This window comes from Dama dama, chromosome 13, assembly GCF_033118175.1.
Source record: "Dama dama isolate Ldn47 chromosome 13, ASM3311817v1, whole genome shotgun sequence".
Taxonomy (NCBI): domain Eukaryota; kingdom Metazoa; phylum Chordata; class Mammalia; order Artiodactyla; family Cervidae; genus Dama; species Dama dama.
In genome coordinates, this window is record NC_083693.1 from 65,772,463 (window position 1) to 65,799,897 (window position 27,435).

The 27,435-nt window shown below is 51.7% G+C and overlaps 1 protein-coding gene across 6 annotated transcripts in view; it reads right to left on the reverse strand.

Annotated features, from left to right (window-relative positions):
• Positions 1–26,794, reverse strand: part of ASB2 (ankyrin repeat and SOCS box containing 2) — a 48,417-nt gene extending 21,623 nt beyond the window's left edge. Inside the window, exons 1-4 of one of the 6 annotated variants that reach the window (XM_061159342.1) lie at positions 26,500–26,794; positions 12,369–12,645; positions 4,389–4,484; positions 822–988 (exon numbers count right to left, since the gene is read on the reverse strand). In XM_061159342.1, coding sequence (XP_061015325.1) covers positions 822–988; positions 4,389–4,484; positions 12,369–12,574 — 469 coding nt within the window. In that variant the 5' untranslated portion in view covers positions 12,575–12,645; positions 26,500–26,794. Of the gene's footprint in view, positions 1–821; positions 989–3,106; positions 3,389–4,388; positions 4,485–4,594; positions 4,691–12,368; positions 12,646–13,304; positions 13,332–13,439; positions 13,514–26,499 lie in introns of those variants that run through there. The other 5 variants (XM_061159339.1, XM_061159340.1, XM_061159341.1 and 2 more) reach the window with 5 other exon arrangements.
• Positions 26,795–27,435: the final 641 nt, after the last annotated feature.

Consider the following 27,435-nt stretch of genomic DNA (forward strand, 5'->3'; position numbering starts at 1 on the left):
TTCGTGAAGGAGGAAGATACCCATCTCTCCCTCCAACACAGAGCTGGTCCCTATTTCCTCCCATTCTGAGGACAGACACGTGTGGCCTCTGCCTGAATTTACCATCCAGACTGCCTTCTTCCTCTTGGTCCTGTGTTCAGCCACTCTCAACGGGGCTGTTTCAGCTTCCCAGTCATATTAATCCAGCTCAGATGCCACCTCCTCTGGGAAGCCTTCCCTGATTGAATCCCTTCCTTCTCCGAATGAACCCAGGCTTCCCTCACACTCCCACCAGCCACTGCTGCTCTTTCTGCCCTGGTGTGTGGTGGGCTGCCTGGGGTCCCTTTCTGGATACCTGAGGGCACAGGTAGGTCCTGCCTGCAGGTGTTCCCCACCCACATCTAGCCTGGGGGAAAGTCAAGGCTCCAGAGAGGAGGCATGAGTTGCCCAGGATCTCACAGCTGTTGGAGACGGCCTTGGCAGGGCCCAGGCACAGCTGCGGTATTTTCCACACCAGATCAACCCCTGGAACGTTCTGGGACAAGCTGGCAGTGGCGCTCTGAGAAGTCAGCCCTCCCTTAATCCTCTTCTAGGAATTAGACTCTCCTGTCCTGGAGGGCTGGAGTGGTGGCAGGATGGGGTGGGAAGGGCGCAGTTGGGGAGGCAGGGCACACGTCACGTCTTCCCTTCCAGTGTGCTGACTTTAACTCTGCAAGGCGGGGTGGTACCTTGGCCTTGCCCCCGGTCACCACGGTTGTTGTGGGCCAAAGCTCCAGAGGGAAAGTGCCACCACCCATGGGGCCCAGTCCCACCTGTGGCCGCAGCCCGACCCGCCGCCTCACCTCGGTGCAGGACCTTTAGGCAGTTCAGCTGGCCGTAGTAGGCCGCCTCGTGCAGCGGCAGCCAGCCCTCCTTGTTGGGTTCTGAGAGGTTCTTGCCCGCCTTGATCATAGCCGTCAAGGCCTCTTCATCACCCTCCTTGATGGCCTTTAGCACAGGGTCCACGGGCCTGTCAGAGCAAGGGGCAGGTCATTCCTCAGGACCGGGGCGGACGGAGGCAGGGCCGGGAGCGGGGTTGGCCGTGAGATCACACAGCCCTGCTTGTCCCCGCTGCTCTGGGACCGGTGCTCAGCCCCTGCTGCCGTGTCCTCTCGATGAGGAGAATAATCCTTCCTAACCCCCACGGGCGAGCCCTGGGAAGCCTGCCCCGACCTCAGGCCTGACCTTGGCCCCTCCAGCTCTCAGCCCCATCATGGCTTCCTTGGCCTGCCTGCCCGTGTCAGCCTCTCCCTGCCTCCGGTCATAAGCCGTCGACTCATCACTGGCCTTTACATGTCTTTGATCATTCGCCCACCATCTCTCTGTCTCCTTCACTGGACTGTGAGCTTCAAGACCATACGGCCTGTGTCTTTCTTTTATCCCTCATGATTTGATTCCCAGGGCCCAGTTCAGCGGCTGGTCCATAACAGGTGCTTAATAAATATTTGCTGCTTGAAAGAAAGAGCAAGAAAGAATATAGAAGGATGGGAGGGAGGGACGAGGAAGAATTCAGAATTTAAGAACCGTAACAGGGAATTCTCTAGGGTCCAGTGGTTAGTGCTCTGCCCTTCCACTGCAAGGGACACAGGTTCAGTCCTTGTTCAGGGAACTAAAATCTCACCAAGCAAACTAACAAAAAACCAACCCAACAAAACAAACCCCTAATTCTTTCACTTCTTCATCTCTTCTATTTCCCAAAAAACAGTTTCTTCCTTGTTAGATTTTTGCTTGTTTCTTTGGGAATTTTATTTGCATCTCATTCAAAACAACTTTGCAGTGATTTCCTCTGAGCATTTGGAGGCATGAAAGTGAAAGTGAAAGTCGCTCAGTCGTGTCTGACTGTTTGCAACCCCATGGATCACACAGTCCATGGAATTCTCCAGGCCAGAATACTGGCGTGGGTAGCCTTTCCCTTCTCCAGGGGATCTTCCCAACCCAGGGATCAAACCCAGGTCTCCCTCATTGCAGGCAGATTCTTTACCAGCTGAGCCACAAGGGAAGCCCAAAGATACTGGAGTGGGTAGCCTCTCCTTTCTCCAGGGGGCCTTCCCAACCCAGGAATTGAATCGGGGTCTCCTGCATTGCAGGCAGATGCTCTATCAACTGGCTATCGGGAAAGCCGTATTTGGAGGCAAATCAACCTATGAAAATAAATATGGGGGCTCTGGATCAGGCCTTGCCTGTGTTCCATACCCTTGTGAGCCCCCTGAACTTGGAGCATTTCTACATCTTTACCTCTGAGTTGGGTACCACAGAGGGAAACTCTACTAAAAACATGGCAAGCTCATTCACTGCCGCACCCCTCTGTGACTGCTGCTTCCAGTGCCTGCGGCTACTGCACCAAGACCATTGTACCAGAGAATTCGGGCATCCAGCGCTGGCCTCCAAAGTGATGGATAACCAGCCCCATGGGAGTTTTTAATGATAATTAAACACCTTTCCTGCACGTAGTGCTCCAGAGTTTACCAAACGCGTTCACCTTAGGGCCTATTTGCACTGAGACGAAGGCACAGACCCCTCAGAGTGGGACTATTCACAGTGAGCATCTCTCTGGGGTCTTCCCAACCCTTTTCCTTACTCCAGATCCTTCTCCTCACCCCTAGAACTTTTAGCTGCTAAAAGATTTAAATGCCTGGAGGACAAATACATCTGAAGCCTTCACAATTTAAAACTCGTGAACATCAGAGATTCCAGGGCTAAGGTGAAAGATAACTTCTTAGCTTGACTCATCCAAGCCACTTCATTCATTCATTCATTCGTTCTCTGAGCTGGCTTCCTCCATCCTTGGAGAGTCAGTGAGGATCACGACTGCTGTGGTTCCACCCTTGGGAAACATGCTGCATATATGTTCCCATCTCCTGGATGGAGGAGGTGAGACCAGAGGCCAGCCTTGTCCCAGGACCGTCATCCCTGTCAGGGGCCGGGATAGGCCCGGAGCGTCTGCAGGGCCAGCCCCTTCACCCTCCCAGCTGCTTCCTCCGGCGAGAGCAGCACTTCCTCCCGGCTCTCAGCCTCTCTGGTTATTAATAGCTTCAGAGCACAGATGCCGGTTAAGTTACAGATCCAGCAAGGACGATGGGTAACTGACCAGATAAGCCCTGGAGTCCCCATCAACGCCATCACTGCCACCTTGATGAGCTCCTCTTACAAGCGGCCAGAGCAGCCCCTGTTGGTGTCAGGAAAGGCCCCGGTGGGGTAGGTGCCCCGTCTCCCCCGGAAAGTCTCCTGTGGGACCCGGCTGAAGTGGAAGGGATGAGGGCAGGCTGTTCTTGTGGCCGTGGTGGTGTGCGGTGTCATGAGAACACTCTCAGGACCCGCCGCCCAGCTTGGGTCTCGTCCAGCTGTGGTGCAAGGACCGTGGAGCGCTCAGGCGCACACACCGCTGGTTTGTCTGTGAGCTCAGCCAGAGTGCCCGCCTCGAGGGTGGGGCGAGCTGCTGGGGTGTCAGGCCATTAAAGACTAAGGAGCCACACAGGACCCTGGAGGCCACTCTGTCCTAACAGGACGGAGACTCAGAGAGGGACAGCAACTCGTGGACAGTTGCACAGGAAGTGGGAGCAACGCAGAGACCAGAAGCTGGGTCTCGCTCTTCGAGACGATCAAAACCCTACCTGCAGCACCAAGGGAGAGGGGGGATGGCAGGGCTTGCGAAGGGCTGAGAGGAAGTAAAACATTGGCCAATCACCTCCTCCCCACAATGTAACTGATGAAGGATACAGGGGCTCCATTGATGGGACCCTTTTTGGCTTTTAGCTGCTTCTAGGGTCGATATGGGGGAGCAGAGACAGAACTAGCACAGAGCTATTTTCAAGGACACACCTAGCCCAGCATCCTAGGACTAGGCAAACAGCCCCTCTTGCAGCTCGGATTGTTTCTCTGTTTTAGCACCTGGCGCTTAATAAATAAAAGCAACAAAGCAAAACCAAACTTGCGGGTATGGGCTTTGTGGATGTGCTCAGACAGACCCACGCTGATGGCAGGGGGAAAGTGAGACAGATGAGCAGCTGATTCATCAGTCTCAGCTCTGAGCCTCTGGGGTCCTGGAGCCATCCCCCCAATCTCCCTCTCGCGGGGTCCCCAGGTTCAGAGCCCTGTGGGGTGAATCCAGTACACAGGGCCCATTTGAGGCGGGGGCGCACTGAGGGGTTAATCACAAGCTCAGCCTGGCTGGCAGTTCCTTGAGGACAGAGTCTGTGACCACCAAGACCGCCTTGGCTGGAGCCTCTGAGTCTCAGGGGGACATACCTGGAAGAGGTGTGTGTCTGGGGGGGGGGTCCCTTCCTGGGGCCCGTGGGCCTGCCTTCCACCCCCAACCCGTCTGGAGGAGGGTGAGCTTGGATGGTCTGGGGGCCACGGCGGGGGGCACTTACGCCAGCTGGGACTTGCTGCGGTTGTATTTCTGCATAACCTCCTGGAACAGGCCCTTGGGGGCTGAGGTCGGGGCGCTCTCAGGAGACACTGCGGACCTGGAGGGTGCAGGGCAGGAGTGAAAGAGGGAAAAATATTCCGCGTATGAGAAGCGGGTCATGGCCGGAGGCAGGAACGAGGATGGAGGGAGAGCGAGGGGGAGACTGACAGACAGATACAGGGCTCTGAACCAAAGCAGATGGCCGGGTCCTCCCTGTGTCTGGACGCAGCTGCTGTGTCTCCAGATTATTTTTGGCCCTTGGAGGAAGCCCTGGGAGATTTAAATGACCATATAAGACAACAATGAGGTTAACCTCACCCCACACCCCAGGTCCCTCTCCCCAGCCAACCACGGGGCAGATAGGAAGCAAGGTGACATTCTTCACCCAGAGGATGTGAGAAGTAGTCAGTGGCAGGTCCCAGGATGAAAAGCGCTTAGTCTCGGGCAGGCTGGGCTGGGTCCCAACAAGAGATGGACAAGAGATTCACCGGGGTGGGGGACAAGGAGAGTAAAGCTGGGGTGCCAAGCCAGGTCAGTGACCCACCCCCACCTCGCCAGCTCCTCATTAGAGGGTCCTGCCATCCCAGGGTCAGAACAAAGAGTGCAGAGGGTACAGCAGAAGGATGCATGAGGGTCATGAGAGCCGGGGTTTGGAGTCAGACTGACATGGGTTCAAACCCAGCTCTGACACTTCCTGGCTATGTGACTTTGAACAGGTGCCCCTTCTCTGGGATTTAGCCTGGTGAGGCCTGAGTGTGTGAACAGCATAAAGGGCTTATCAGAGGGCCGGGCAAGGGGCTCAACACGTGTCCACCGTTGATCATATCATTATTTCATCTCTCTGGGCTCAGGTTTCCCACCCCCCTCAGCTGTTGTGGGGACAGGAGGGTCAAAAGGAGGGGTGGTGGCCACTGTACAGATCTGAATTGGTCGGACTTGGCATGGGAACAAGGCTTCCTGGCCCCTCTTCCAGCAGGTTGGGGGCCCTGGGGCCATGGACACCCCAGAGGACCCAGTCTGGTCTCCTGCGCCCCTCTTGGGGTGCCCTAAAGGATTGGAAGGATGCTGCTGTAGGTGACCAGGCCCCTGTGGGCCACGGAGGTGCTGGAACTGTGAACGCGAGGCCCTGCAGATTTTGTGGGCATTCTCAGCCAGGCGGGGACACGGGGAAGGGTGAGGAGCAGAGAGACGGGCAGGACGCCAGCACCTGTCCCACGTGGTTCATCACTGCACCACGGTCATCTCTTCCTACCTTCCTTCTCCCCCACCTGCTCCTGAGCACCACGAGGCCGAGTGTGATGCCACGAAGGCTAGAGTGGATGCCAATGCCACTGCCTTGTCTAGACGTGGAGGCTGAGGCTCTGAGAAGTGAGAATCTGCCCCAGGGCCACACGCAGCTGCGAAGTCGCCGCCTGCCTGTCCACGGAGCTCTGACATGGGCTGTATTCCCCAGAGGCTTGGTCTCTCCCACCCCTCCATCCCCTCTCCGGCCCTCAGTCCACCACACTGACAGGCCCTGCAACTGGGAACAAGCCCCCACCCCTCTGTGCCTGTTTCCTGTTTTGCAAAATGAGGAGGCGGGACCAGACCAGGGGTCCCATCGCTGCTGTGGTGGTGGTGCAGCTTTCCCTGCAGTGAACTCACGTGGAAACTCAGGAGGTCATACACATCTAAGGCCACGTCCTGGGGAGGGGGGCTCAGAGCCTGGCCCTGCCAGGGTCCCCTCCCCCAGCCCCAAGAGCTGCTGGTTCAGCGTCGTTGCTGCACTTGCTGCGTGTATATGTGACCAGTTGCTCACTCATGTCTGACTCTTTGCAACCCTGTGGACCGTAGCCCGCCGGGCTCCTCTGTCCATGGGGATTCTCCAGGCAGGAATACTGGTGTGGTTTGCCTTTTCCGCCTCCAGGGAATCTTCTTGACCCAGGGATTGAGCTCGAGTCTCCTGCATTGGCAGGTGTATTTTTTATTCCCGGCCCTGGAAAAGGGAGACTTCTGGGCACAGCGGCAGTCCCCAGCCTGAGGGTCATGACAACACCCTGGACTTCTACATCAGCCTGGTCCTGGGGACCCAGGCATGCTCATCATGGGTCCATGTGTGGCCTCATCACTTTTTGCTGTTAGACTCTTTTTAGCCAGGTAAAAAGCGTTGGTAACAGCCCACTCCCACCCGGAAATGAGGACATTTCACTGATGGCGTAAAAGTAACAGCAAGATAGGGACAGTGAGGTGGTGATGGTGACTTTCCCTCATGAAGTCTCAGGGCAGCACCTCCTTTCCACCCTCCCGGCTCCCTGGATGGAAGCAGAGAGCAGATTGCTCCCATAGGCGGAGGAGGAAGCAGACAGATCAGGTCTGTTTCAACGAGAACTTCCCAGCTCCTGCTGGTCCTACGCCCTGCGCTAAGCCCGAGCTGTGCAGATCATTGATGTGATCCTCAAGATGTTCAGAGGTCTACAGTGTTGGGGGGCCAGGACACCCACTGCCACTAGGCTACAGGGTAGGGTCTGGGAGAGAGGCCAGAGGGCTCGCTCTGGGGGCTCTGAAATCAGGCATTAACTGGGCTGGAGGGGCAGACAGGGTGAGTGCTCAGAGCTGGAAAGCGCGCTGGGCCCCTGACTGGGTTCCGTGTTCTTTCTGATCAAGCCTGCCAGCCCCACTTCCCCTCAGGTCCGAAGCAGGGAAATTCCCAGCAGAGAAAACCACCAAGGCTGAGTAATCTGAGGTGAGAGGGACCTGGCAGGATGTGGGCGCAGGTCATGACCTGGAAGGGGCCCAGGAAGGGTCCCCTGTCCTCTGTGTGGGCGGGCAGGTCGGGGTTGGGGGTGTGTCACCGTCACCACGTCCCTGTCCTGGAATCCAGCTCATCCTGATCCTGGCTTCAGACACGGGTCAGGCTCGGTGAGAGTGGGGAGCCGGGCAGTGATGACAAGGTCCCCTAACTTCTCAGCTAGTCCTGTTGGAGTTAACAAGATGCCCAGGCCAGTCCCAGGAAGAGTGTTAATTTGGTCTGGACCTGGGTGAACGCAGATGGCAAGCAGGCATCTTCATAGCGGAGGGAGCTGACAACAAGACTCTCCGCTGTGCCTACCACCCTACCAGGCAGCGTCCGATACCTGCTCCCTCATCTGGGCCTTACACAAACCCTATGTCCAGTGCAGGTGTCACGAGTACAAGGTCTGGCACCCAGTCAAGCGTTAGTCGCTCCGTCGTGTCTGACTCTTTGCAGCCCCATGGACTGTAGCCCGCCAATCTCCTCTGTCCATGGGATTCTCCAGGCAAGAATATTGGTGTGGGTAGACATTCCCTTCTCCAGAGGATTTCCCTGACCCAGGCATCGAACCTAAGTCTCCTGCATGGGAGGCAGATTCTTTACTGTTTGAGCCCCCAGCGAAGCACACAGTAGATGCTTGATAAATTTCAATGAATATAACAAAACAAGTGAACAGAAACCTTTGAAAGGGTAATACCCTCTATGGCAGTCTTGGTGGTGTGTGGTTGTAGGCCAAGACTTCAGATTCCTGGAGAACCAGCCCTCTGTCCTCATGATTAGAGAGACGAAGTGCTCACGTGGGATCACTACCTCCATGCCCAAGCCACCCATGAGGGTTCTGATTCCCTCTCATCTACTGGACAACTCATCCTTTCTGGGCTGGCCAGGGAGTACTCACATGTAGAGGAGAATGTGAATTCCAACGCAGCAACTTCTGCCTTCCCAGCTAAGGCTAAGATTCATTGAGAGCTTGCTCTATACCTAGTCTTATGATAGGGGCATGGCACAAAGTATTTCATTTCATCCTCTAGACCACTTTGTGAAGGAGATATAATTGGCTCCGTTTTGCACATGAGGACACAAGCTCAAAGACGTTCGCTTCCTCTAGCCTGTTTGACGAACTCCTATTCATCCTGCAAAGCCCACTTCCTAGACTAAGAATTAAATCAACTCTTCCTGTGTCCCTCTGACACTGAAGCAAGCCTCTTTGCTGCATCCATCCTATTCGATCATTATGTACCTCTGAGCCTTGCCCTCATTAGACTGCAAGCTTAGGGAAAGCAGGGATCAGGCCTGATTCACACATCCAAGTGCCAAGAATGAAGCTGGAACATCATAATTGTACAGTAAAAGTGGCTTATTTGAATTGTTTGCAGCTGTGCATACATCAGCTCAAGCAAGTTCCTGCCTCATGCTTTCATCTTCTTAGAAATGTAACCTTAAATAAAATGCAGAAGTTTAAAAACTGGAAGACCCAGCCTTCTAGACCCATTTGAACTGGTTTATATCAGTAACCCTGGACTCCCTGTTTCATGAGTGCATGAACCCTGTTTCTTTATTGGATAGGAAGTTCGTCTTCCAATCAGGGAGTCCTCAGTAGGCCAAGGTTTGGCAAATGATCTTCATACATATTCAAGCCAAACCCTTTACCTTGGGTTCAGGGATCAGGGTTTAACCCTTTACCCTGTGGTAGAAGAGAAACAAATTGGAAAATGATTTTAAGAGGGAGTATTATATTTTCTCTGGAATGCTGAGCTGGCTTTCATTTCTAGGATCCCAAAGTGCCAGTTGACCTTTATGTCCACATTTGCCATTTTGGTCACAAGCAGGTAACAATAAATTGTATTTCTAGAGAATTTTATTGGATTCAAAGTACACCGATTTGTATAAAAACATTCCCTGGGCATCTGCAGTGATCCAGGCTCTTTGCCAGGCACTGAGGATACAAAAGTGAATAATATCTGTTCCCTGTCCCCAGGGAGGTCACACAGGGTCATTGGGGACACTCTCAGGAGGCCAGATAATGTCTTCCTACAGGGACACAAAAGCTTGTCCAGGAAACGGAGGCTGTCATGAGATGAGCAGTCAGGGTACACAGGGAGGAAGTGGGGGGAAGTCGTTCAGGCGGCAGGATGTTGCGGGGGGCTTCAACACCTACCTCATCTGATTTGCTTTTCGTAAGAAAAGGTGCAAGGTGAACCTAGGCAAGTTTTGTTATTACCATTTTAGGGATAAGGCTGCTGGGGCTCAGAAAAGTCAAGTCACTTGCCTGAGGTCACACAGCCAGTAGTGACAGAGGAAGGATTCAAACTCATTCTACACTCGCTTCGCTTTCTGGTCTAATCAGCCACAGCCTCACTTGGGTCTGCATTCACCCATTCATCTGTCTACAAAGAGCTCTGTGGTATTGCCACAGGTCAGGCCCCATGTGCTAGACTCGGGGCCTCACAGGAAGAAAGACGAGTGAGGCTCCGGCCTCCAAAGAGTTCACAGGTGAACGGCAGAAATAAAAAGATAGAAGCTGTAAGTCATTGTCAGGGCAGTGAAGTAAACAGCCAGGAAAGTAAGAATGCGACCTGCTTGACCGGGGAGCCTGCTCAAAGATGAAGAGGGGCTGGCCACGGGGCGCCTCTGAGGGCATGTGTGATGCCCGCCTTCTAGACCTGCTGTGGGTGCACTTAATGGGCACGGTGATATTCGGGGATAAACGTGTTCAAGAACTCTATTGGACTTAGATGTCAGGCTGTGTGTGAGTGTGAGCGCAAGCCCGTGTGTCTCTTACATAGGGGTGACCCTGAATCTCAGTGGGGAGAAGCACTTGGAAGTGGAGGAGGGACAGAAAACAGAGAGAGGCCTCTGTAGCATCAGCACAGCTGGCTAAGTGTCTGAAACTCGAGGCAGGTCAGACCTTGGTTTGGGTCCTGGCCCTGTGGGGCGCCTGCGCTGTCACATGTAAACCGGACCCCGAGACATCCACCTTCCGTGGCTTCTCTCAGGGTCAGGTGAATGCCTGTGGGCTGAGCTGGCAGGGCAGGAGGAGGAGAATTTCATTAAAAATCACATGGAAGGGACTTGCTTTCCCAGCAGCTCTGCCTCCTTTCAGAGAGGAGAGGCCAGAACAGAATGTAGGCGGCTGCAGGTCACCTCCAGGGTGAGGAGAGGCAGGCCGAGTCCTCCTGCCCTGCTCGACTCCGCCTGGGTCTTAGGTGAGGACCACATGGCCTCGCCTAAGTCCTTGCCCTGCTGTGTGGGAGGTTTCTTTTCAGGATAAATGTTTACACCCCACGATGGGCTTCTACTTCCTACCCCTAGGAGGAGGAGGAGGTCAGGGCCCAGTGCTATTATTTTCAAGGGTCCTCAGGGCTCCTGGGGGTGGTTCCCACACTGGGGAGAAGGCTGCAGAGGTGGCCCCAGGATGCATGGTTTGTGCTGCAGCTGGGATGAGGGGAGGATGCTCTGCTCTCTATCTGATCCCCCTGAGAAAGAGGAACCTGTGGTCTGACTTAGGCTGAATCGGCCAGAACAGGAACCAGGGCTTCTAGAACATGAGCCACCATGATCTTGGCTTTGGACTTCTGCATTTCAGATTGGGTCCCAGGATGGGACTTCCTTATGCACAGCTCAGTAACTTGGAGCCTTCATCTGAGGAGGTTGCCTGCCTGCCCCTTTAGGGAAGGGATGCCTGAGTGGTGGGCATCCCAGGCCTTTGCTCAGCCTGCCTGGCAGAAGTGGTCTAGCCTCCAAAGGGCCAAAGTCACCCTTTCATCAGGGGACAGGGTCAAGGTGTACCATCACCCACCTTCATCCCTATCCACTGGTTCTGGGCATCAGAAAATCTGTTTATTGTTGCTGCTGTTATTACTATTATTGTTTGAGGTTCAGAGAGGTTAAGTGACTTGCTGGAGGTCACACAGGAAGTCAATTGGCTGTTGAAAACAATAAGATTTGAGGCCCATGCCTCAAGGAAACACCCACACAACTGTTATATCACTTCCTACCCCCATGGAGAATGGACACATGTATATGTATGGCTGAGTCCCTTCGCTGTTCACCTAAAATTATCACAACTATACTCCAGTTGTTAATTAGCTATACCCCAATACAAAATGTTTCTGGTGTTAAAATAAAAAAATAATAAAAATAAAATTTAACAAAATTCCTGCAAATACACACTTTACTTGGACTCCGTGCTGAGCAAAAGCAGTTTTTAAAATGTATATGCTTCTTTTCTAAAAGCATTATAAGATCCAGTGCCATTTTAAGACCCCAATAACCTCCCTGCTTCTCATCTCCTATGAAGTGGGCACTAGGTGTCTAGATCTGTCTCTGGACATGCTACATGTCCAGCATGTAGCCACATATGGCTAGTGAGCCCTTGAGATGTGGCTAGTCTGGATTGAGATGGGCTGTGAATGCAAAATACACACTGGCTTCCAGAGACTTGATATGAAAGGGAATGTAAGTATCTCATTCATAAGCTTCATATTAATGACATTTGGAAATGATAATATTTTAGATACAAATTAACTTCATCTGTTTCTCTTTACTTTTAGAGTGGCTCTTGGGAAATTCAAATTGCATCTGTGAAATTACAGTTGAGGCCCACATCATAGTTCTATTGATGCAACCTGGTGCTGCTGTAGATGGTCCGGCTAATGGGATGATGAGGTCATACCGAGATGGGGGAGCCAGGACAGAAGGCAAGATGGCTTTGCCAGGCAGATATTACTGCTTCTCAGACATGTTTTTCCAGGGAGACAGCACAGATAGGGTTGTAAACTCTGGCCAGATTCAGCACCTCAGTTCCACTGCATCCAATCATAAAGCCAGTGATGCAAGACTAAGCTATGGGCTTTGGAACCAGATAAGTTCCCTGTCTGCAACACAGTCTGCCAGCTGTGTGACCCTGGACTATCACTCAGCCCTGAGCTTCAGTTTCCTCATCTGTAAAATGGGAATATAGCATAGAGCCTCCTAGACGGTCCTTAAGAGGATAAAATGAGGCAAAGTGCATATAGTACCCAGGGCAGTGCCTGGCACCTTCAGAGCTCAGGAGGCTTAGATAACAACTGTAAGTCATTACAGTGTGAAAATGCATCTTAGAGACCAGGCTACTTTGGTCTTGGGTTAACAGTGTTTGGGATCTGCACCCGATTGGATCCCCTTGCTCACCTGGTCCATGGGTAGAAGTGGGCGGGTTCGCGGTTGACACGTGTGGGCACAGTGGTCTCAGTGGCGGCTGGGCCCCGAGTCTTGTCAGCCAGGCTCTGCTCAATGGCCATCTGGACCAGCTCGTCCTCGCTCAGGCTGCTATACAGGTTGTATTCCTCTTGCCCAATGGCGCGCGGTCTGCCCCGAGCACTGATCTCCGTGGCCATCCTCTTACACCCCTTACCTCCGCCTCCAGAAGACACTCAGCAGGGAGGAGCAAGCATCAAACCAGAAAACTCTGTGAGGAGACCAAAGTATTCCTGGTGACTAAGAGTTTGGGAAGTAGCTGTGTTTATGCACAGGAAAGGCTATTCTTTCTTGTAGCAATCACACAATCATGTTTCATCCTTTCATTTTGTCATATGATCTACCCAATCACCCATTCATCTATACATCCATCCATCCATCCACTCATCTATTCATCAATCTGCCAGCCTGACTATCCATCCAACCAGCCACCCACCTGTCCAATTATTCATTCTCTCACGGATCTAGCTGTCCAACTACCTGCTCATTTATCCATTTGCCCTCCCATTTGTTCTCCTCTCCATCCATTTGTCCAACCCTCTAATAATCTATCCATCCGACCATACATGCTCCTATCCATCCACTCATCTGTCCATCCAACCATCCAGTTATTCACCCACCTCTCCACTATTTAACCTCTGATGTATTTGTTTGTCCCCCACCCAGTCATTTATCCATTCATCCACCTATACATCTATGTATTCAACCAATCATCCACTCATCCATGGTTTATTTTTCCATCCCAGACAGCCTATCTATGCATGTATGCATGCATCATTAATTGAGAGATTGTTTACTGAGCACTCTTCTAAGCATTGGTGATATAACAACGATACCAACAGACAGAATCCGTGCCATCACAGCACTTACACAACTGTGCTCACATTCCTTCCTTCCAATTATCCACAACACCATATTCCCCACTTCTCTGCCCTATACTACAGTTGAGATTATTAGAGATGAATCATAAGCTCTAGTTAAAAATCAGTTGTTAAAATCACTTGCCGTGTTAATTCCAGGGACTGTCTTCTCAAAAAAAAAAAAAAAACTGCCTAAAGGAGAAATGAACTTTGCTTGAGTCAACTGCTTTAAGGAAATGAGGTCAAATCAGCTAAGCCTGACTTTTGTTTTGACTGGCTGACATGCAGTGTGACTCTAGGTCAGTGGTTCTGAGCCTTGATCGAAGATTAGAGTCATATAAGGTCTTTTAAAAATATATGCAAAATACCAGGGCTGTAATTTGGTTTGCTCAGCAAATATTCACCTTCCTCTTCCCCTCGGAGGCAGATTGTTCCCCTGTCCTTCCCCACTGAGATTGGGCTTGGCCTTGTAACTTGCTCTGGCCAATGAATATTGGTGGATGTGACAAAGCAGCCGGTTGACATGCGCATGTGCAGTGCACTCGCTCCTCTGCCATCGCCAGGACTCCCCCCTGGAGCCATTGCCCTTTAGCTGGGCCCCAGGGTGAACCCACCTGGGGCAGCCTTAGCCCAACCAGCATAGAGGAGCTATGTCCAGTGGGCCTGCAGCCTGAAGCTGAGTAGCCCAGCCTGGCCTGGCCTACATCAGCCCATCGACCTGCAGACCCAGAACACCGGAAAGAACTCTTTGTTTGTTTGTTTTCTTGTTTTGGCTGCACCATGTAACTTGTGGGATCTAGGTTCCCTGACCAGGAATTGAACCCCTGCCCTCCGCATTAAGATCATGGAGTCCTAACCACCGGACCACCAGGGAATTCCTGAGAATGAATTCTTACTGGGGGTGCTGTGGTATGGAGGATTCTTGTGGCTCTAGTTGACTGATACTCAAAAGACTATGCCAGGCACTTCACAAAGAAAACAGCTAAATGGCCAACCACCAGAGGTAAGGGCACTTCACTTCCTAAGTATGTGCGGAGAATGTAAATTAAGACTCCAATGGAATACCGCTATATACCCACCAGAATGGCTCAAGAGAAGAAGACGGGAAATGATGAGGATTAGAGAGCATGTGGAGCAACCAGAATGCTCCCTACTCCTGGCAGGAGTGTCAAAATGGGATGGCATTTGCTGATGATGAACATATATATTTCCTTTGACCCTCAAATCCCACTCCAGGCTCTATGCCTGAGACTTGTGTACATATATTCACCAAAAGAAAAGTTCAAGAGTATCCATAGCAATGCGGTTCATTATAACCCCCCTGGAAACTCCGCAAATGCCTGTTAGCATTCTACATTGTGGTATATTCACATGACAGATAGTAGACATCATTGAAATACCCAAACCACCACTACACACACTAACAGGATGAATCTCATGAACCAAACTGAGCAAAAGAAATCAGATAATAAAGAACACACGCACACCATTCAATCTGTATAAAGTTCAAGAACAGGCAAAACTAATCTATGGTGATGTCCGGAGAGTGGTTACCTTTAAGAGTTAACTGAGAGGGCCCATGAAGGGGGCCAGTCACACGGTATTTTTTTAAGACTTTTTTTGATGAGGACCATTTTAAAAGTCTTTATTGAGTTTGTTACAATCTTGCTTCTGTTTTATGTTTTGACTTTGTGGCCCTGAGGCATGTGGGATCTTAGTTCCCTGACCAGGGATCAAACCTGCACCCCCTGCATTGGATGGGGAAGTCCTAACCACTGGACTGCCAGGGAAGTCCCCTGTATTTCTTGATCTAAGTGATTTTACTGTTGGTTGGTTCCCTTTGAATCCTTGGAGCCATTCAAGTGTGATCTGTATGCTTCTCTGTGAGTACATTATACCACAATAATATATCTACTTTAAAAGTATATAAAATTGGTTCTCTATAAAGGACCGTGTTTGGGCCCCATCTCAGACCCATTACGTCAGAATCTCTGGATTCTGGTGTGTGGCCTGGGTATCACACTTCTTCTAAGAGCTTCACAGGGGACTGGGAACATTGCTTGGCAGAATGACCAGTCATAAAGCACAGGTGGGGCAGGGGAGCACCGTCCAGGGTGGAGGAGGGGCAGGGGATGAGGACACGGGCTGAGTCCTCGGTAGATATTCTTCTCATGACTGTCACCAGGGCTTAGCTGGTGGCTCAGTGGTAAAGAATCTGCCTTCCAATGCAGGAGACTGGGTTCAATCCCTGATCCGGGACAATCCCCTGGAGAAGGAAATGGCAACCCACTCCAGTATTCTTGCCTGGGAAATCCCCTGGACAGAGGAGCCTGGAAGGCTACAGTCCAGGGGGTCCCAAAGACTGAGACATGATTTAATGACTGAACACACACACACACACACACACACACACACACACACTTACTGTCACAGCCCTAAGAGTAACAACTGTTGCCCTATAAAGTTCCACCTGATCTCCTACCTCTACCATTATTATTATTTTGCGGCAGCAACAACATCAATTTTGCTTATTGTATAAATAGCTCAAGACTGGGAATCAAGAGACTTGGGTTCATTTCCCAGCTCAGCCATGAGCATCTTCCTCTCTTAGGCCCTTGGTTTTTCTGTCTGTTAAACAGCGGGATGGACTAGATCCTGGCACCATGCAGCCAGGTGGTCCCCCCAGCTGCCTGGGCCAGACCCTGCTTCCCACATCTCCTTCACTACCCTGTGCCTAAGGTCCCTGCCTTGGCTTTTCCAGGCCTGGAGTCCAGCTCTACCCCTGCCTTGAAACAAGGCAGAGACTCAATACCTGTGGTGCTGCCCTGACCGGAAGTGCTGACATCCAGTGCCTGGCCTAATGTTTTGATGCCTCCACCTGAGGGCGTCTCTCTGCTCCAGGCCAGTGGCAAGGGGGAAGAGCACTGGACTAAGAGTCAGAGACCTGGGTTATAGTCTCCCAGACGCTCAAGTGCTCTGTGACCTCAGCCACATCCCTGTCTCTCTCTGGGCCTCAGTTTTCCCAATGCAAAAGGAGGGTTTTGGCTAGAAGGTTTCCAAGGGTTCTTCCTGTTCTAAAATTTCTGCAACTCATTGAGATGTTTGGTCAGCTCTATGCCAAACTCTCTGTCCCTGGGGGTCCCTATGTCCATGTCAACAGATTCTCCATAGGTATGGAGCTTAGCAAGGGGAATCCGGGCCCAGGTAGGAGTGGAAGGATCTCAGATCTGAGAGTCAGGAACTCTAGGTCTAGTTTCAATTCTGCAACTTACTAGCTTTGTGACCTTGGTCAAGTCACTTCCCCTTCTGGGCTTCAGCTCCTTTATCAGTAAAAATGGGAATGAGACAACCCATTTCACCGCGTTGTGGGAGCCATACCTGTGCTGGGTAGGTGCGGGCAGTGGGGAGGAGACCCCTCCAGTCCTTCACCCCAAGATAGCCATTGGTTCTGCAGCCTGGTGTGGGTGGTTCAGAGGCACCTGGACAGCACCCAGCTCCAGCGAGCACCCCTTCCCTGACCAGATTTCTAGGAAGGTGAGGGCAGCCGAGTGATGCTCACCTGGAACCACCTTCTCCTGCAGCCAATGCCAGACTCCCCACCCCCCATCACCCACCCCCATGGGTCAGACAGCATCCAGAGACTTTGCCTTTTATCATTTATCTCATAGCATTGCCCTGACAACAGCCCTAGAAAGTAAGAACGTTTTTTGTTGAGTTAACTTACTAAATCTTCGGCATCCTCGAGCCTTCCAAAAGGACTTGATGTCCCTGTGTACCTGATACCCACATATGAGTATGATGGATGAAGCAATTATGATTCAAAAAGGGGAAGGGAAAGGCTTGTATGAGGACAGGCAGCTGGAACGTAGGGCTTTGGAGCCCAAGCTTCCTACCTCAAATCCAGTTCTCCTTCTGGGAATTCCAGGGACATGGATCCAGGTAAGCAGCACTCATGGGGTTCCGAGCAGGCAGGGGTAATACTGCCATCCTCCTCCAGCCTGGCACCTGCACAGTGGGCATGGTGTCAGGTTCTCGGCCCGTGCAGGGGAAGTTTCCCAGATGTCCATCACCAACTCCCAGAGTTTACTCAAACTCATGTCCATTGAGTTGGTGATGCCATCCAACCATCTCATCCTCTGTCGTCCCCTTCTCCTCCTGCCCCCAATCCCTCCCAGCATCAGGGTCTTTTCAAATGAGCCAGTTCTTCGCATTAGGCAGCCAAAGTATTGCAGCTTCAGCTTCAGCATCAGTCCTTCCAATGAATATTCAGGACTGATTTCCTTTAGGATGGACTGGTTGGATCTCCTTGCAGTCCAAGGGACTCTCAAGAGTCTTCTCCAACACCATAGTCCAAAAGCATCAATTCTTCGGCGCTCAGCTTTCTTTATAGTCCAACTCTCACATCCATACATGACTACTGGAAAAACCATAGCCTTGACTAGATGGACCTTTGTTGTCAAAGTAATGTCTCTGCTTTTTAATATGCTGTCTAGGTTGGTCATAACTTCTCTTCCCAGGAGCAAGCGTCTTTTAATTTCATGGCTGCAATCACCATCTGCAGTGGTTTTGGAGCCCAGATAAATAAAGTCAGCCACTGTTTCCACTGTTTCCCCGTCTATTTGCCATGAAGTGATGGGACCCGATGCCATGATCTTAGTTTTCTGAATGTTGAGCTTTAAGCCAACGTTTTCACTCTCCTCTTTCAATTTCATCAAGAGGCTCTTTAGCTCTTGTTCGCTTTCTGCCATAAGGGTGGTGTCCCTGCAATGGACTTAATCAGTTCAGTTCAGTTCAGTTCAATCGCTTAGTCGTGTCCGACTCTTTGTGACCCCATGGACTGCAGCACACCAGGCCTCCCTGTCCATCACCAACTCCCGGAGTTTACTCAAACTCATGCCCATCGAGTCGGTGATGCCATCCAGCCATCTCATCCTCTGTCGTCCCCTTCTCCTCCTGCCCCCAATCCCTCCCAGCATCAGGGTCTTTTCCAATGAGTCAACTCTTTGCATGAGGTGGCCAAAGTATTGGAGTTCAGCTTCAGCATCAGTCCTTCCAATGAACACCCAGGACTGATCTCCTTCAGGATGGACTGGTTGGATCTCCTTGCAATCCAAGGGACTCTCAAGAGTCTTCTACAAAACCAGTTCAAAAGCATCAATTTTTCAGTGCTCAGCTTTCTTCACAGTCCAACTCTCACATCCATACATGACCACTGGAAAAACCATAGCCTTGACCAAATGGACCTTTGTTGGCAAAGTAATGTCTCTGTTTTTTAATATGCTGTCTAGGTTGGTCATAACTTTCCTTCCAAGGAGTAAGCATCTTTTAATTTCATGGCTGCAATCACCATCTGCAGTGATTTTGGAGCCCCAAAAAATAAAGTCTGACACTGTTTCCACTGTCTCCCCATCTATATGCCATGAAGTGATGGGACCCGATGCCATGATCTTAGTTTTCTGAATGTTGAGCTTTAAGCCAACTTTTTCACTCTCCTCTTTCACTTTCATCAACAGGCTTTTTAGTTCCTCTTCACTTTCTGCCATAAAGGTGGTGTCATCTGCATATCTGAGGTTATTGATATTTCTCCCGGCAATCTTGATTCCAGCTTGTGCTTCTTCCAGCCCAGCGTTTCTCATGATGTACTCTGCATATAAGTTAAATAAGCAGGGTGACAATATACAGCCTTGACGTACTCCTTTTCCTGTTTGGAACAATGGGCTTAATAAGAGCACCTATTTCATGGCAGAGTGACAGTGGGGTGAGGAGGTGAGATCCTGGGTGACGCCCTGCCCCTCTCTTGTCCTCAATTTCTCCTCATTTTCATGCTGCTCAGCTTGATTTCTGAGGCCTCGGCTTGGGGACTGGGCCACCTTCTGGGCCTGAGTCCAGGAAAGAGGCCGGCGGTCTCATAGGACCCTCTGGGAGGCTGACTGAGATAAAAATAGCCCTTTCCCAGGGAAAGTGAGAGTGCAGTGGGCCCTGCCAGTCAAGCTAGAGGCCTGTGGAGGGAGCAGTGTTTGAGCGTGGCCCATCCAAGGCCAGCTTGGAATAGGGGAGACCGAGGCTTCCAGGGACCCCTCTTTTTCTCCTTTGTGGGTCCCCAAACATTGGCTCCAGGGAAACCCCCACCTCTCCCAAGTGGCATCTGTAAAATGGGGGTAACAGTCACTGTGACGGGGGTTCTTGTGTTAACACAGTAAGGCACTCAGCACAATGCCTGGCCAATCCACAGTCAGTGCTCTTCCAAGCTGGGCCTCAGTTTCTACACCTGTAAAATGGGCATAGAAACATGGGCCCTTGCAAGACTGAAGTGAGGATTAAATAATAGCATTTGAAAAGTGGTCCTTCTTCCTCCAGTTCCTTCCCCTTCCCATAAATCCAGGCTCCCTGACAGCCAGGGTCTGCCTGCGAGCTGGCAGGGACCTGGGTTCCCACAGATGGCGTGGGGTCATTGTGGCTGTTTGGGGTGGGAAGAGTGGCTTCTTGATGTCTTAGTAGAAATTGGGGCTGGGGGCATGGCTGGGAGTGTCGGGGACAGGAAAGAGCCTGGCAGTCATCTTCTAGGGCACCAAGCTCCCACTCTGCTGAGGACCTGAGTCAGAGGTAAGAGCCCAGATAAGCCACTTCCAGCTGTCCGCTCATCTGCCTTCCCTTCCCGGCCTCATCCACTCACTATCTGTCCCAGATGCCTTCCTGTGGCTTCTCCACCAGGAAGCCTCCCAGATCTGATGGCTGAGGAGCCCTGAGCTGCCTCCAAGGCCCCCCCCTCCTCTCCTAGTGCTCTGACTACCCACTGTGGGCCTGGCTCCCCGGGGAGTCCAGAGGAGTCCAGAGAGCAGGGCTGTGTCACATTCGCGCCACAACCCCAGGACCTAACCCGAGGCCAGGTACGCAGTAGGTATTTAGTAAATGTCAGACGGGCAAGTGAATGAATGATTGGGTCAAACCTTGGAAGCACAGCTATTATGAGAAGACCCTGCTTTTGGTAGATAGCATGACCACAGATGTCTGACTGCCTGGGTTCAAATCTGGCTCTGCCACCAGCTGACTGCATCATGGGAAGCATGTTGCTCCCACCCCTTCTGCCTCACTTTGCCCTTCTGTAAAATGGAGACATAGTAGCGTCTGGTCTACAGAGGTACCGGCAGATGAAACCAGGTGACCTGTATGAACATGGGGCAGGCCACTTAGCATGTGGCCAGTGGCCCAGGAAAACCTGCTAACACTAGTCCACGCTCCAGAGATGCTGTGATTCTCTGCTCTGACTCATTCCTGCTGCGATGCTGTCACCCGGAACGCCTTCCCGGTTGGCAGTTTCCATGCGAGCCGCTTTCCCCTCAGCTGTGATCAGGATGGACGTTAGTCCAGGCAGGCCCGCGGGACCCTGCAGAGCTCTGATGGGCGGGCCCGGGGGTGAGTAACAGGCTCAGAGCTTGGGAAGGAAGGAGAGCGCCACGCCCTCCCCAAGCCCAGCCTGGGTGCGGGATGGATTCCGCCCACCACTTCCAAATCCCTCGCTCCCCAGGGCCCCTCCCGCCACCTCCTCCTTTCCTGCGTACACGACCTGCTGTCCTGGGAACTTTGGAAGGACCCACAGCCCGTCCCACTCCTTCTAATCCTGGGTTTGAATTCATGTATGAGGTGACCGCCTACAAACAACAATAGAGGGTGTCGAGTGAACACTTATTTCCTGGAATAGGGTTGGCACATAGTAAGGGCTGGATGAGTGTTTCAGGCAGGGTCGACTTAAGTGTTTTAGGTATGAGTGTGGACTGTCCGAGTCAGCTCTTACGTAAAGCGCTGTGTTTCAGACTCTGCAAAGAGCACTGGAAGAACCACAGCCCTAATGCCTCCCCTTGCAGTTAATTTACACTCTCCTGAATGTTGTCCTCTTGAGCCAGTGGTAGATCTATGATGAGGGTGTTGTTGTTCCCATTCTACAGATGAGGAAATTGAGGCAACAGCAGGGCAAAATTGACAAAGAGACCAGAGGCTGTATCTTCTGACCTCACACCTAGTCCTCGTCCCATGTAACCAACAGACTCTAGTTGTTTTGTAAGCTTTGAATAAAGGGCCAGGTTAAACTGAAGGCTATATATATATATAGAAAGACTATATATATATATGCACACATACATATACATATATATTCAAAGGGGGCTTTCCTGGCTCAGATGATAGAATATAGCTGCAATGCAGAAGACCTGGGTTCGATTCCTAGGTCGGGAAGATCCCCTGGAGGAGGGAATGATAACCCAATCCAGTATTCTTGCTTGGAGAATCCCATGGACAGAGGAGCCTGGTGGGTCCATGGGGTCTCAAAGAGTCGGATACAGCTGAGCAACTAACACTTTCACTTTCATATATTACTATATTATAAATGTATACACATATATGTTATATAAGTATATAACTGTCTATCTATTCTAGGGCCTCCCAAACATCCCATGACCTTAGCCTGAGATAGTCCTAACCATAGACTGCTTGGTGAGCCTGGGGCCACATGAGGAAGTGAGGAATTGACCTGGGCTGTTTCTTGGCCTCCAGGGTTCTCAACCCCACTCCTTGCGATGCCCAATACGTTTCTGAAGCTTAATCTTTCTGATCTGCTGTTGCCCTAGATCCGGAGGGGCCCTGGGAAATCTGAGGAAATACTTCCAGCTGGAGACTCGTGTTTGTAAAACATTAAAGCATCTCTCCCTTTCCTGGGTCCTAAGGCTTTAAAAGCTAAACCATAGAAAAGGCTGGTGCTCACACTACTATATATAAAACAGATGAACAACAAGGACCTTCTGTATAGTATAGGGAACTATATTCATTATCTTGTAACGACCCATAAATGAAAAGAATCTGAAACAGAGTACATATATCGGGTTAACCAAATAGTTCATTCGGATTTTTCTGTAAGATGTTATGGAAAAGCTCTAATGAACTTTCTGGCCAACCCAGTATATGTGTATAACTGAATCACTTCTCTGTATACCTGAAACATTGTAAATCAACTACACTGAACTAAAGAAAAAAAAAAAAGCCGGTGCTGTGGGTCCCTTCACCATTTCCTGGCCAATTTCACATACTGCACCTTTTGACTTCTCAAGACCCCTGCACTGGGGGAAGATTCTTCCCATTGCCCAGATGGGGATACCCAGATTGTAAGTGGTAGAGAGCCTAAAACCTAACCCTAACCCTAACCCTCTGCCCCTTTTTTCATCAGACTCTCTGACACTGAACGCTTAAGGCCGTGAGCAGGGGTTAGTCTGGAAGTCTCTGCTAAGGGCTGACTTGGCCCTGGGGTGTGGGGGAGCGGAATCCAAGCCATCTTGCTTGGCCCCCAGAGGGCCCAGGTTAGAGCCCCAGGCTGGGCCTTTGTAAGAGGCAGTGCTGACAAGCCTCTGGCTGCTGGCGTCTGGGGCCTCACAGCTGTTAGGATTTGAGCCTTTGTTCAGACTCTAAAGCTCTAAAGCCCCTCCCAGCTCTTCTGATCTCAGACACTTTGATGCTGGTGACAGACACACTCCTGGCTTCCCTCGGGAGCTAGGGCTCTAGATTTCTGAGGCTGCAAGGGCGTTGTTGGAGGTTACTGAGCTGACCTGTTACTGAATAACCCTGTCAAAGGTTACCTGACCACTGCTGACCCATAGCCCAGGAGGGGAAACTGAGGCCCAGAGACAGGGTGCGACGGGCCCAAGTCACCAAGGGACATCTGCTTCCACACCACCACGCCCCCAGGCCCTCTGCACCCATCACATGCAGAGGAGTTCAAGACTGTGCTAAACGAGCTGAGCACCGCTCGCCAACCTGAATCAGGATGAATCGCTCACCAGGGGTTAGGACCCTGATGACGTTTTAGAAGATTATGTATTGATTGTTGCAAACTGCAGGCAGAAGCTACCCCTAAAACAGGGGGAGAAAAATAGGGGGAGGGGGAGACAGGGAAGAAGAAAGAACAAGGGGGAAAAAACCTATTTTCTCTTTTTTGGTGGAAAATACTCCATTTTCCGAGGAGAAGCACATACTCTGCACAGGCCCAAAGGCCCACAGTCTGAGGCGGGGCCATGAGCACCAGCTAAGGAAAGCATCAGTGAACGCCAAGTTTCCATTTTATATCTTTGGGTCCCATGCTATTGAGTCCCCAGGCCCCGTGGGTCACCTTCTGCTCAGCCTCCCAAGTGGAGGATGTGTCTCTTACCTCCCAGCCCTGAACGGGCTGGTCCTGGCACAGCTAGCCCCCTCCCATGCTCCCCTGGCACACCTCCTCACTTTTTCCCACAGCAGCAGTTCGGCACATACAGGTCTGGCACGTACGCAGGACTCGAGACCCCCGCCCCGGTTTCTGCCCAGGGATCAGCGAATGCCAGGCTTTGCCTTGTGCCAGAAGCCTGGGCTGGGGATGCGAAGGGGCCAGGTTCCCCAGTGTAGGTCTGAGTCTCTGATCACTGTTGCCCCAGCCCTTGCACGCAGCCCAAATATGGCCTTGCCGGCTAAGTTGCTTCAGTCACGTCCTACCCTTTGCGACCTTATGGACTGTAGCCCACCAGGCTTCTCTGTCCACGGAATTCTCCAGGCAGTGGGTTGCCACGCCCTCCTCCAGGGGATCTTCCCCACCCAGGGATCGAACCCGTGTCTCATGTCTCCTGCATTGGCGGGCAGGTTCTTTACCACTAGCGCCACCTGGCAAGCCCAAGTATGGCCTTGCCCAGCCCTATTCTGGGCACCCAGAGGACATGGAGTCTTTCTCATCTTGACCCCTGGGTGGTAGAATGTTCTGGAAGCTCTAACTCCAGGCTCCAGAAGAGAAAATCTCAGGCGGGGCGGGGGTGCCCTCCCAGAGCCCTCTCTCTCCTCACCCAGCCTAACCACACGCAGGACTGGCTGGAAATCTTTTATTCGAGATCACTTCAAAATCAGCTAGGATCCTTCTCCTTTTTGTCTTTGTTTGCTTGCTTGCTTTTGTTCTCCTGCCTTTACTTAAATCTTTTTCTCCCTCTATTTTTTCTGTCTTTTCTACCCTTCTTTTCTGTCGCCCTTTCTTTAAAAAATTCAGGCAGGTTAGGAATCACCTGACTTCTGTTTGGAAAATCCCATGAACAGAGGAGCCTGGTGGGCGAGAGTCCATAGGGTCGCAAAGAGTCAGACCCAACTTGAGCAACTGACCATGAGCAGGAGCTCTGTATTACCATCACCTCCCCACAATGTTTTCCTCGGCCACAAAGCTCTTAACAACTCATTTATACTCCCAAGCACTAACTGGTTCAAAAGAAGGTGCTGAGGATGAGAAGTAAAGATATCAACAAGTCCTGTGATAGCTGCGCATTCCAGGCGGCCTGACCCTCTTCAGCTCAGCAGTGGAAGGACAGTGGGCGGGTCCAGGGATATTTTTGTGCCTCCTCTGGGAAGACTCTTTTGGATCCAGCCTGCCCACATTGTAGAGCACCTTATGATGGTTCAGTGGTGCCAGGACGGGTCTGTTTACCGCAGTGCTGGTCCCCTGGGGGACCTCAGAGACCACGGCTTAGGCTTTGGGCACTGGAGGCCCATCAGCTAAGAAGCCAGGATTTGAGTCCCATCTCCAATACCTCCTAGCTCTCTGGCTTTAGATGAGACCCTCAACCTCTCGGGACCTCAGTTTCCACCTTTGGGAAATGGGAGTCACCATCGTCTCTAACTCATGATGCCCAGGAAAAGAGTCAGTGAGAGGAACTACCACAAGCGCTGGGCCAGCACCTGGCTCACGGTGAGTGCTCAATGAAGGCTCATGGGTATCGATGGCTCTTACTCATTGTCAGGTCACCAGGGGTGGATCGCACATGGTCCCCACCCCAAGGAGGAGGGAGAAGGTGACGCCCTCCCCTCTCCCAGGCCCTCGTGGGCTGGGTTGTTTGTGCAAGAATGGATGATGCAACCTGGAAGGCTGCCAGGTGGTGGCAGCCGCCAGTCCTGGAGGGGGCTGTGCTGTAAACAGTCCTGCCACCAGCTGTCGGGACCTGTCCAGCTGTTGCAGAAGTGACTGGAGCCCGCCCCTGGCTGCCCCACCGCGCTCTGCCCCGGGCCTCCGACCGCAGAGGTCAGGGGCTATGACTGGTGCGCTGGCCCCGCCGGCTCTGCCTGGGCGCCTGTGAACCCCCTCAACTGCTGCCTCGTGCGTAAACTTACCTTTTGTTGAGGCAAGCTCTTCTATCCTGTGCTGGGGGCTCAATTTCTGCCCTGACTCAGGCCTTAATGACTTACCTAAGGGTCACTGCCTCCCTGCCTCCTCGTTCCTCTGGCTTTGCAAGGAGCTGCCTAAAGTCAGATTCTCTCCACCACTTCTCTGCTCAAAAATGATCAGGACATGTTCCATCCTCTTGCCTGGCCTGGTGGGAGATACTGCTCTCCCACCACTACCCCCATTCCCGACTTCCCCTTCCAGCATCACTGCCACTTCTCACCTCCTGACCCTTTGCTATAACCACACGGCTCTCCCTACTATCTCCCCAGACCCACCCCAGCTTGTCTGCTTTTGCCCGAGCTGATCCTCCAGCTGGAGGTCCCTATCCCACCCACCCTCCGCCCATCTGAGACATCCATCCATCTTTTCAAAGGCCAGCACTTCTTTGAATGTGTCCTCACGTTTACACACACACACACTTTTTCATTCTTTACGTGGTATCTTAGTTTTGTTTGCAGATTCTATTTCCTCTCCTAAACCCCAAGTTATTGCAAATACAGCTCGTGGCATCCAAGGTTGCTATCACCCCCTCCCCCCCACCCACACACAATCCTGCCCATACATAGATGTTCCATAGACGCTCCAAAAATGGCACATGCAATTACGACCCCATGCATGAAAATATCTCTTCCCTCAACCTGAAAGCATTTCTGAAAGTCATTTGTCTGATACAGACATTGCCCAAGGCCTATAGGACCAACAATAGCATCATTGATAACTCCTTTCGCATTGCCATTTTTAGAAGTACACAGCAGAGTGATATTCTGAGCAAGAATCCTCCGGAAGATTGGACAAGTACATGCAAACGGCTGATTCTCTGTGCCCCCAATCCAAAATAAAAGTCACTAGCCTGCTTTAATAACTCAAGAGAATAGAAGAAAGAGGGAGACACACAAACATACTTTGACTCTAAGAGGCTATGAATAGACACCAAAGCAGTTAAGTCCCAGCCCGACAAGCAGTCTTTCTGCATAAGAAAGTTGAAAGCATGCATTACCTGTTAGGCTCTGAAACAAGGGTAAAATTCAGGGGTAAGAAAAAGGATTTTTCCTGAGAGTGTCTTAATTCAGAACATGCTCCCTGAGTTTGCTTCAGCCCTGGCCCTGGGCTTCTGGCTGCTCTGCCAGGCAGTTCTGAAACACTCTCCTTTGAAGCAGGGAGTTTATTTCGGGCCCATCGCATGACCAATGATGGCAAGCCAAACTATAAGATGTTATGAATCTCAGATTTCCTGTTTAAAGATTGCACCGAGGAAGCCGCGATCCTGGTTTCCTCCAGGCCGCGTCAATTACGGACTTGACTTCGGAGAGCATCTCGGAGCCTTGGCTCTCCCGTGACGTCATCACTTCTGATCCTTGACACGGAGGCCATATATGGGTATGTTTCTGGAACTCCCCAGGAGGGAGCGAGAGAGGAGAGAGATGCAGAGAGTAAGAGACACAGAGCTGGGAGAGAAAGCCGCAAGCAAGAGCAAGGAAGGAAATGTGGGAGAGAGGAGAAGGGAAGAGAAGAGACAGAAAAGAGGGAAAGTGGGAAGAGAGGATGGAGAGAAGAGAGGAGGAAGGAGGGCAGTCAGGGAGGCCGGGAAGGAAGAGGGGAAGGAGAGAGACCGAGAGCAGGCAGGAAGGCAGGGAGGAAGAAAGTCTGAACGAGAGGGAAGTGAGGATGCGCAGCTTCACTGTTGGGCCTTTGCGGGTAGCAGGTGGCAGAGCCTGATATTTGGGGGTCCCAGGGCAGGAATCCAGCTGCTGGAGTCTGTGGGGTGGGCAGGGGAACAAACGAATGAATAAGCCTGTGGGCAAGCCCAGGCAGGGGCAGTGGAGCCCTTCCTCCAGGCCCAGGGAAGAAATTCTCTGCTTCTGGACTCGATGGAGTGGCCCCAAATGTTAGCCTCGGGTGGCAAAGACAGCACACATACGGGCACATGCCCTGA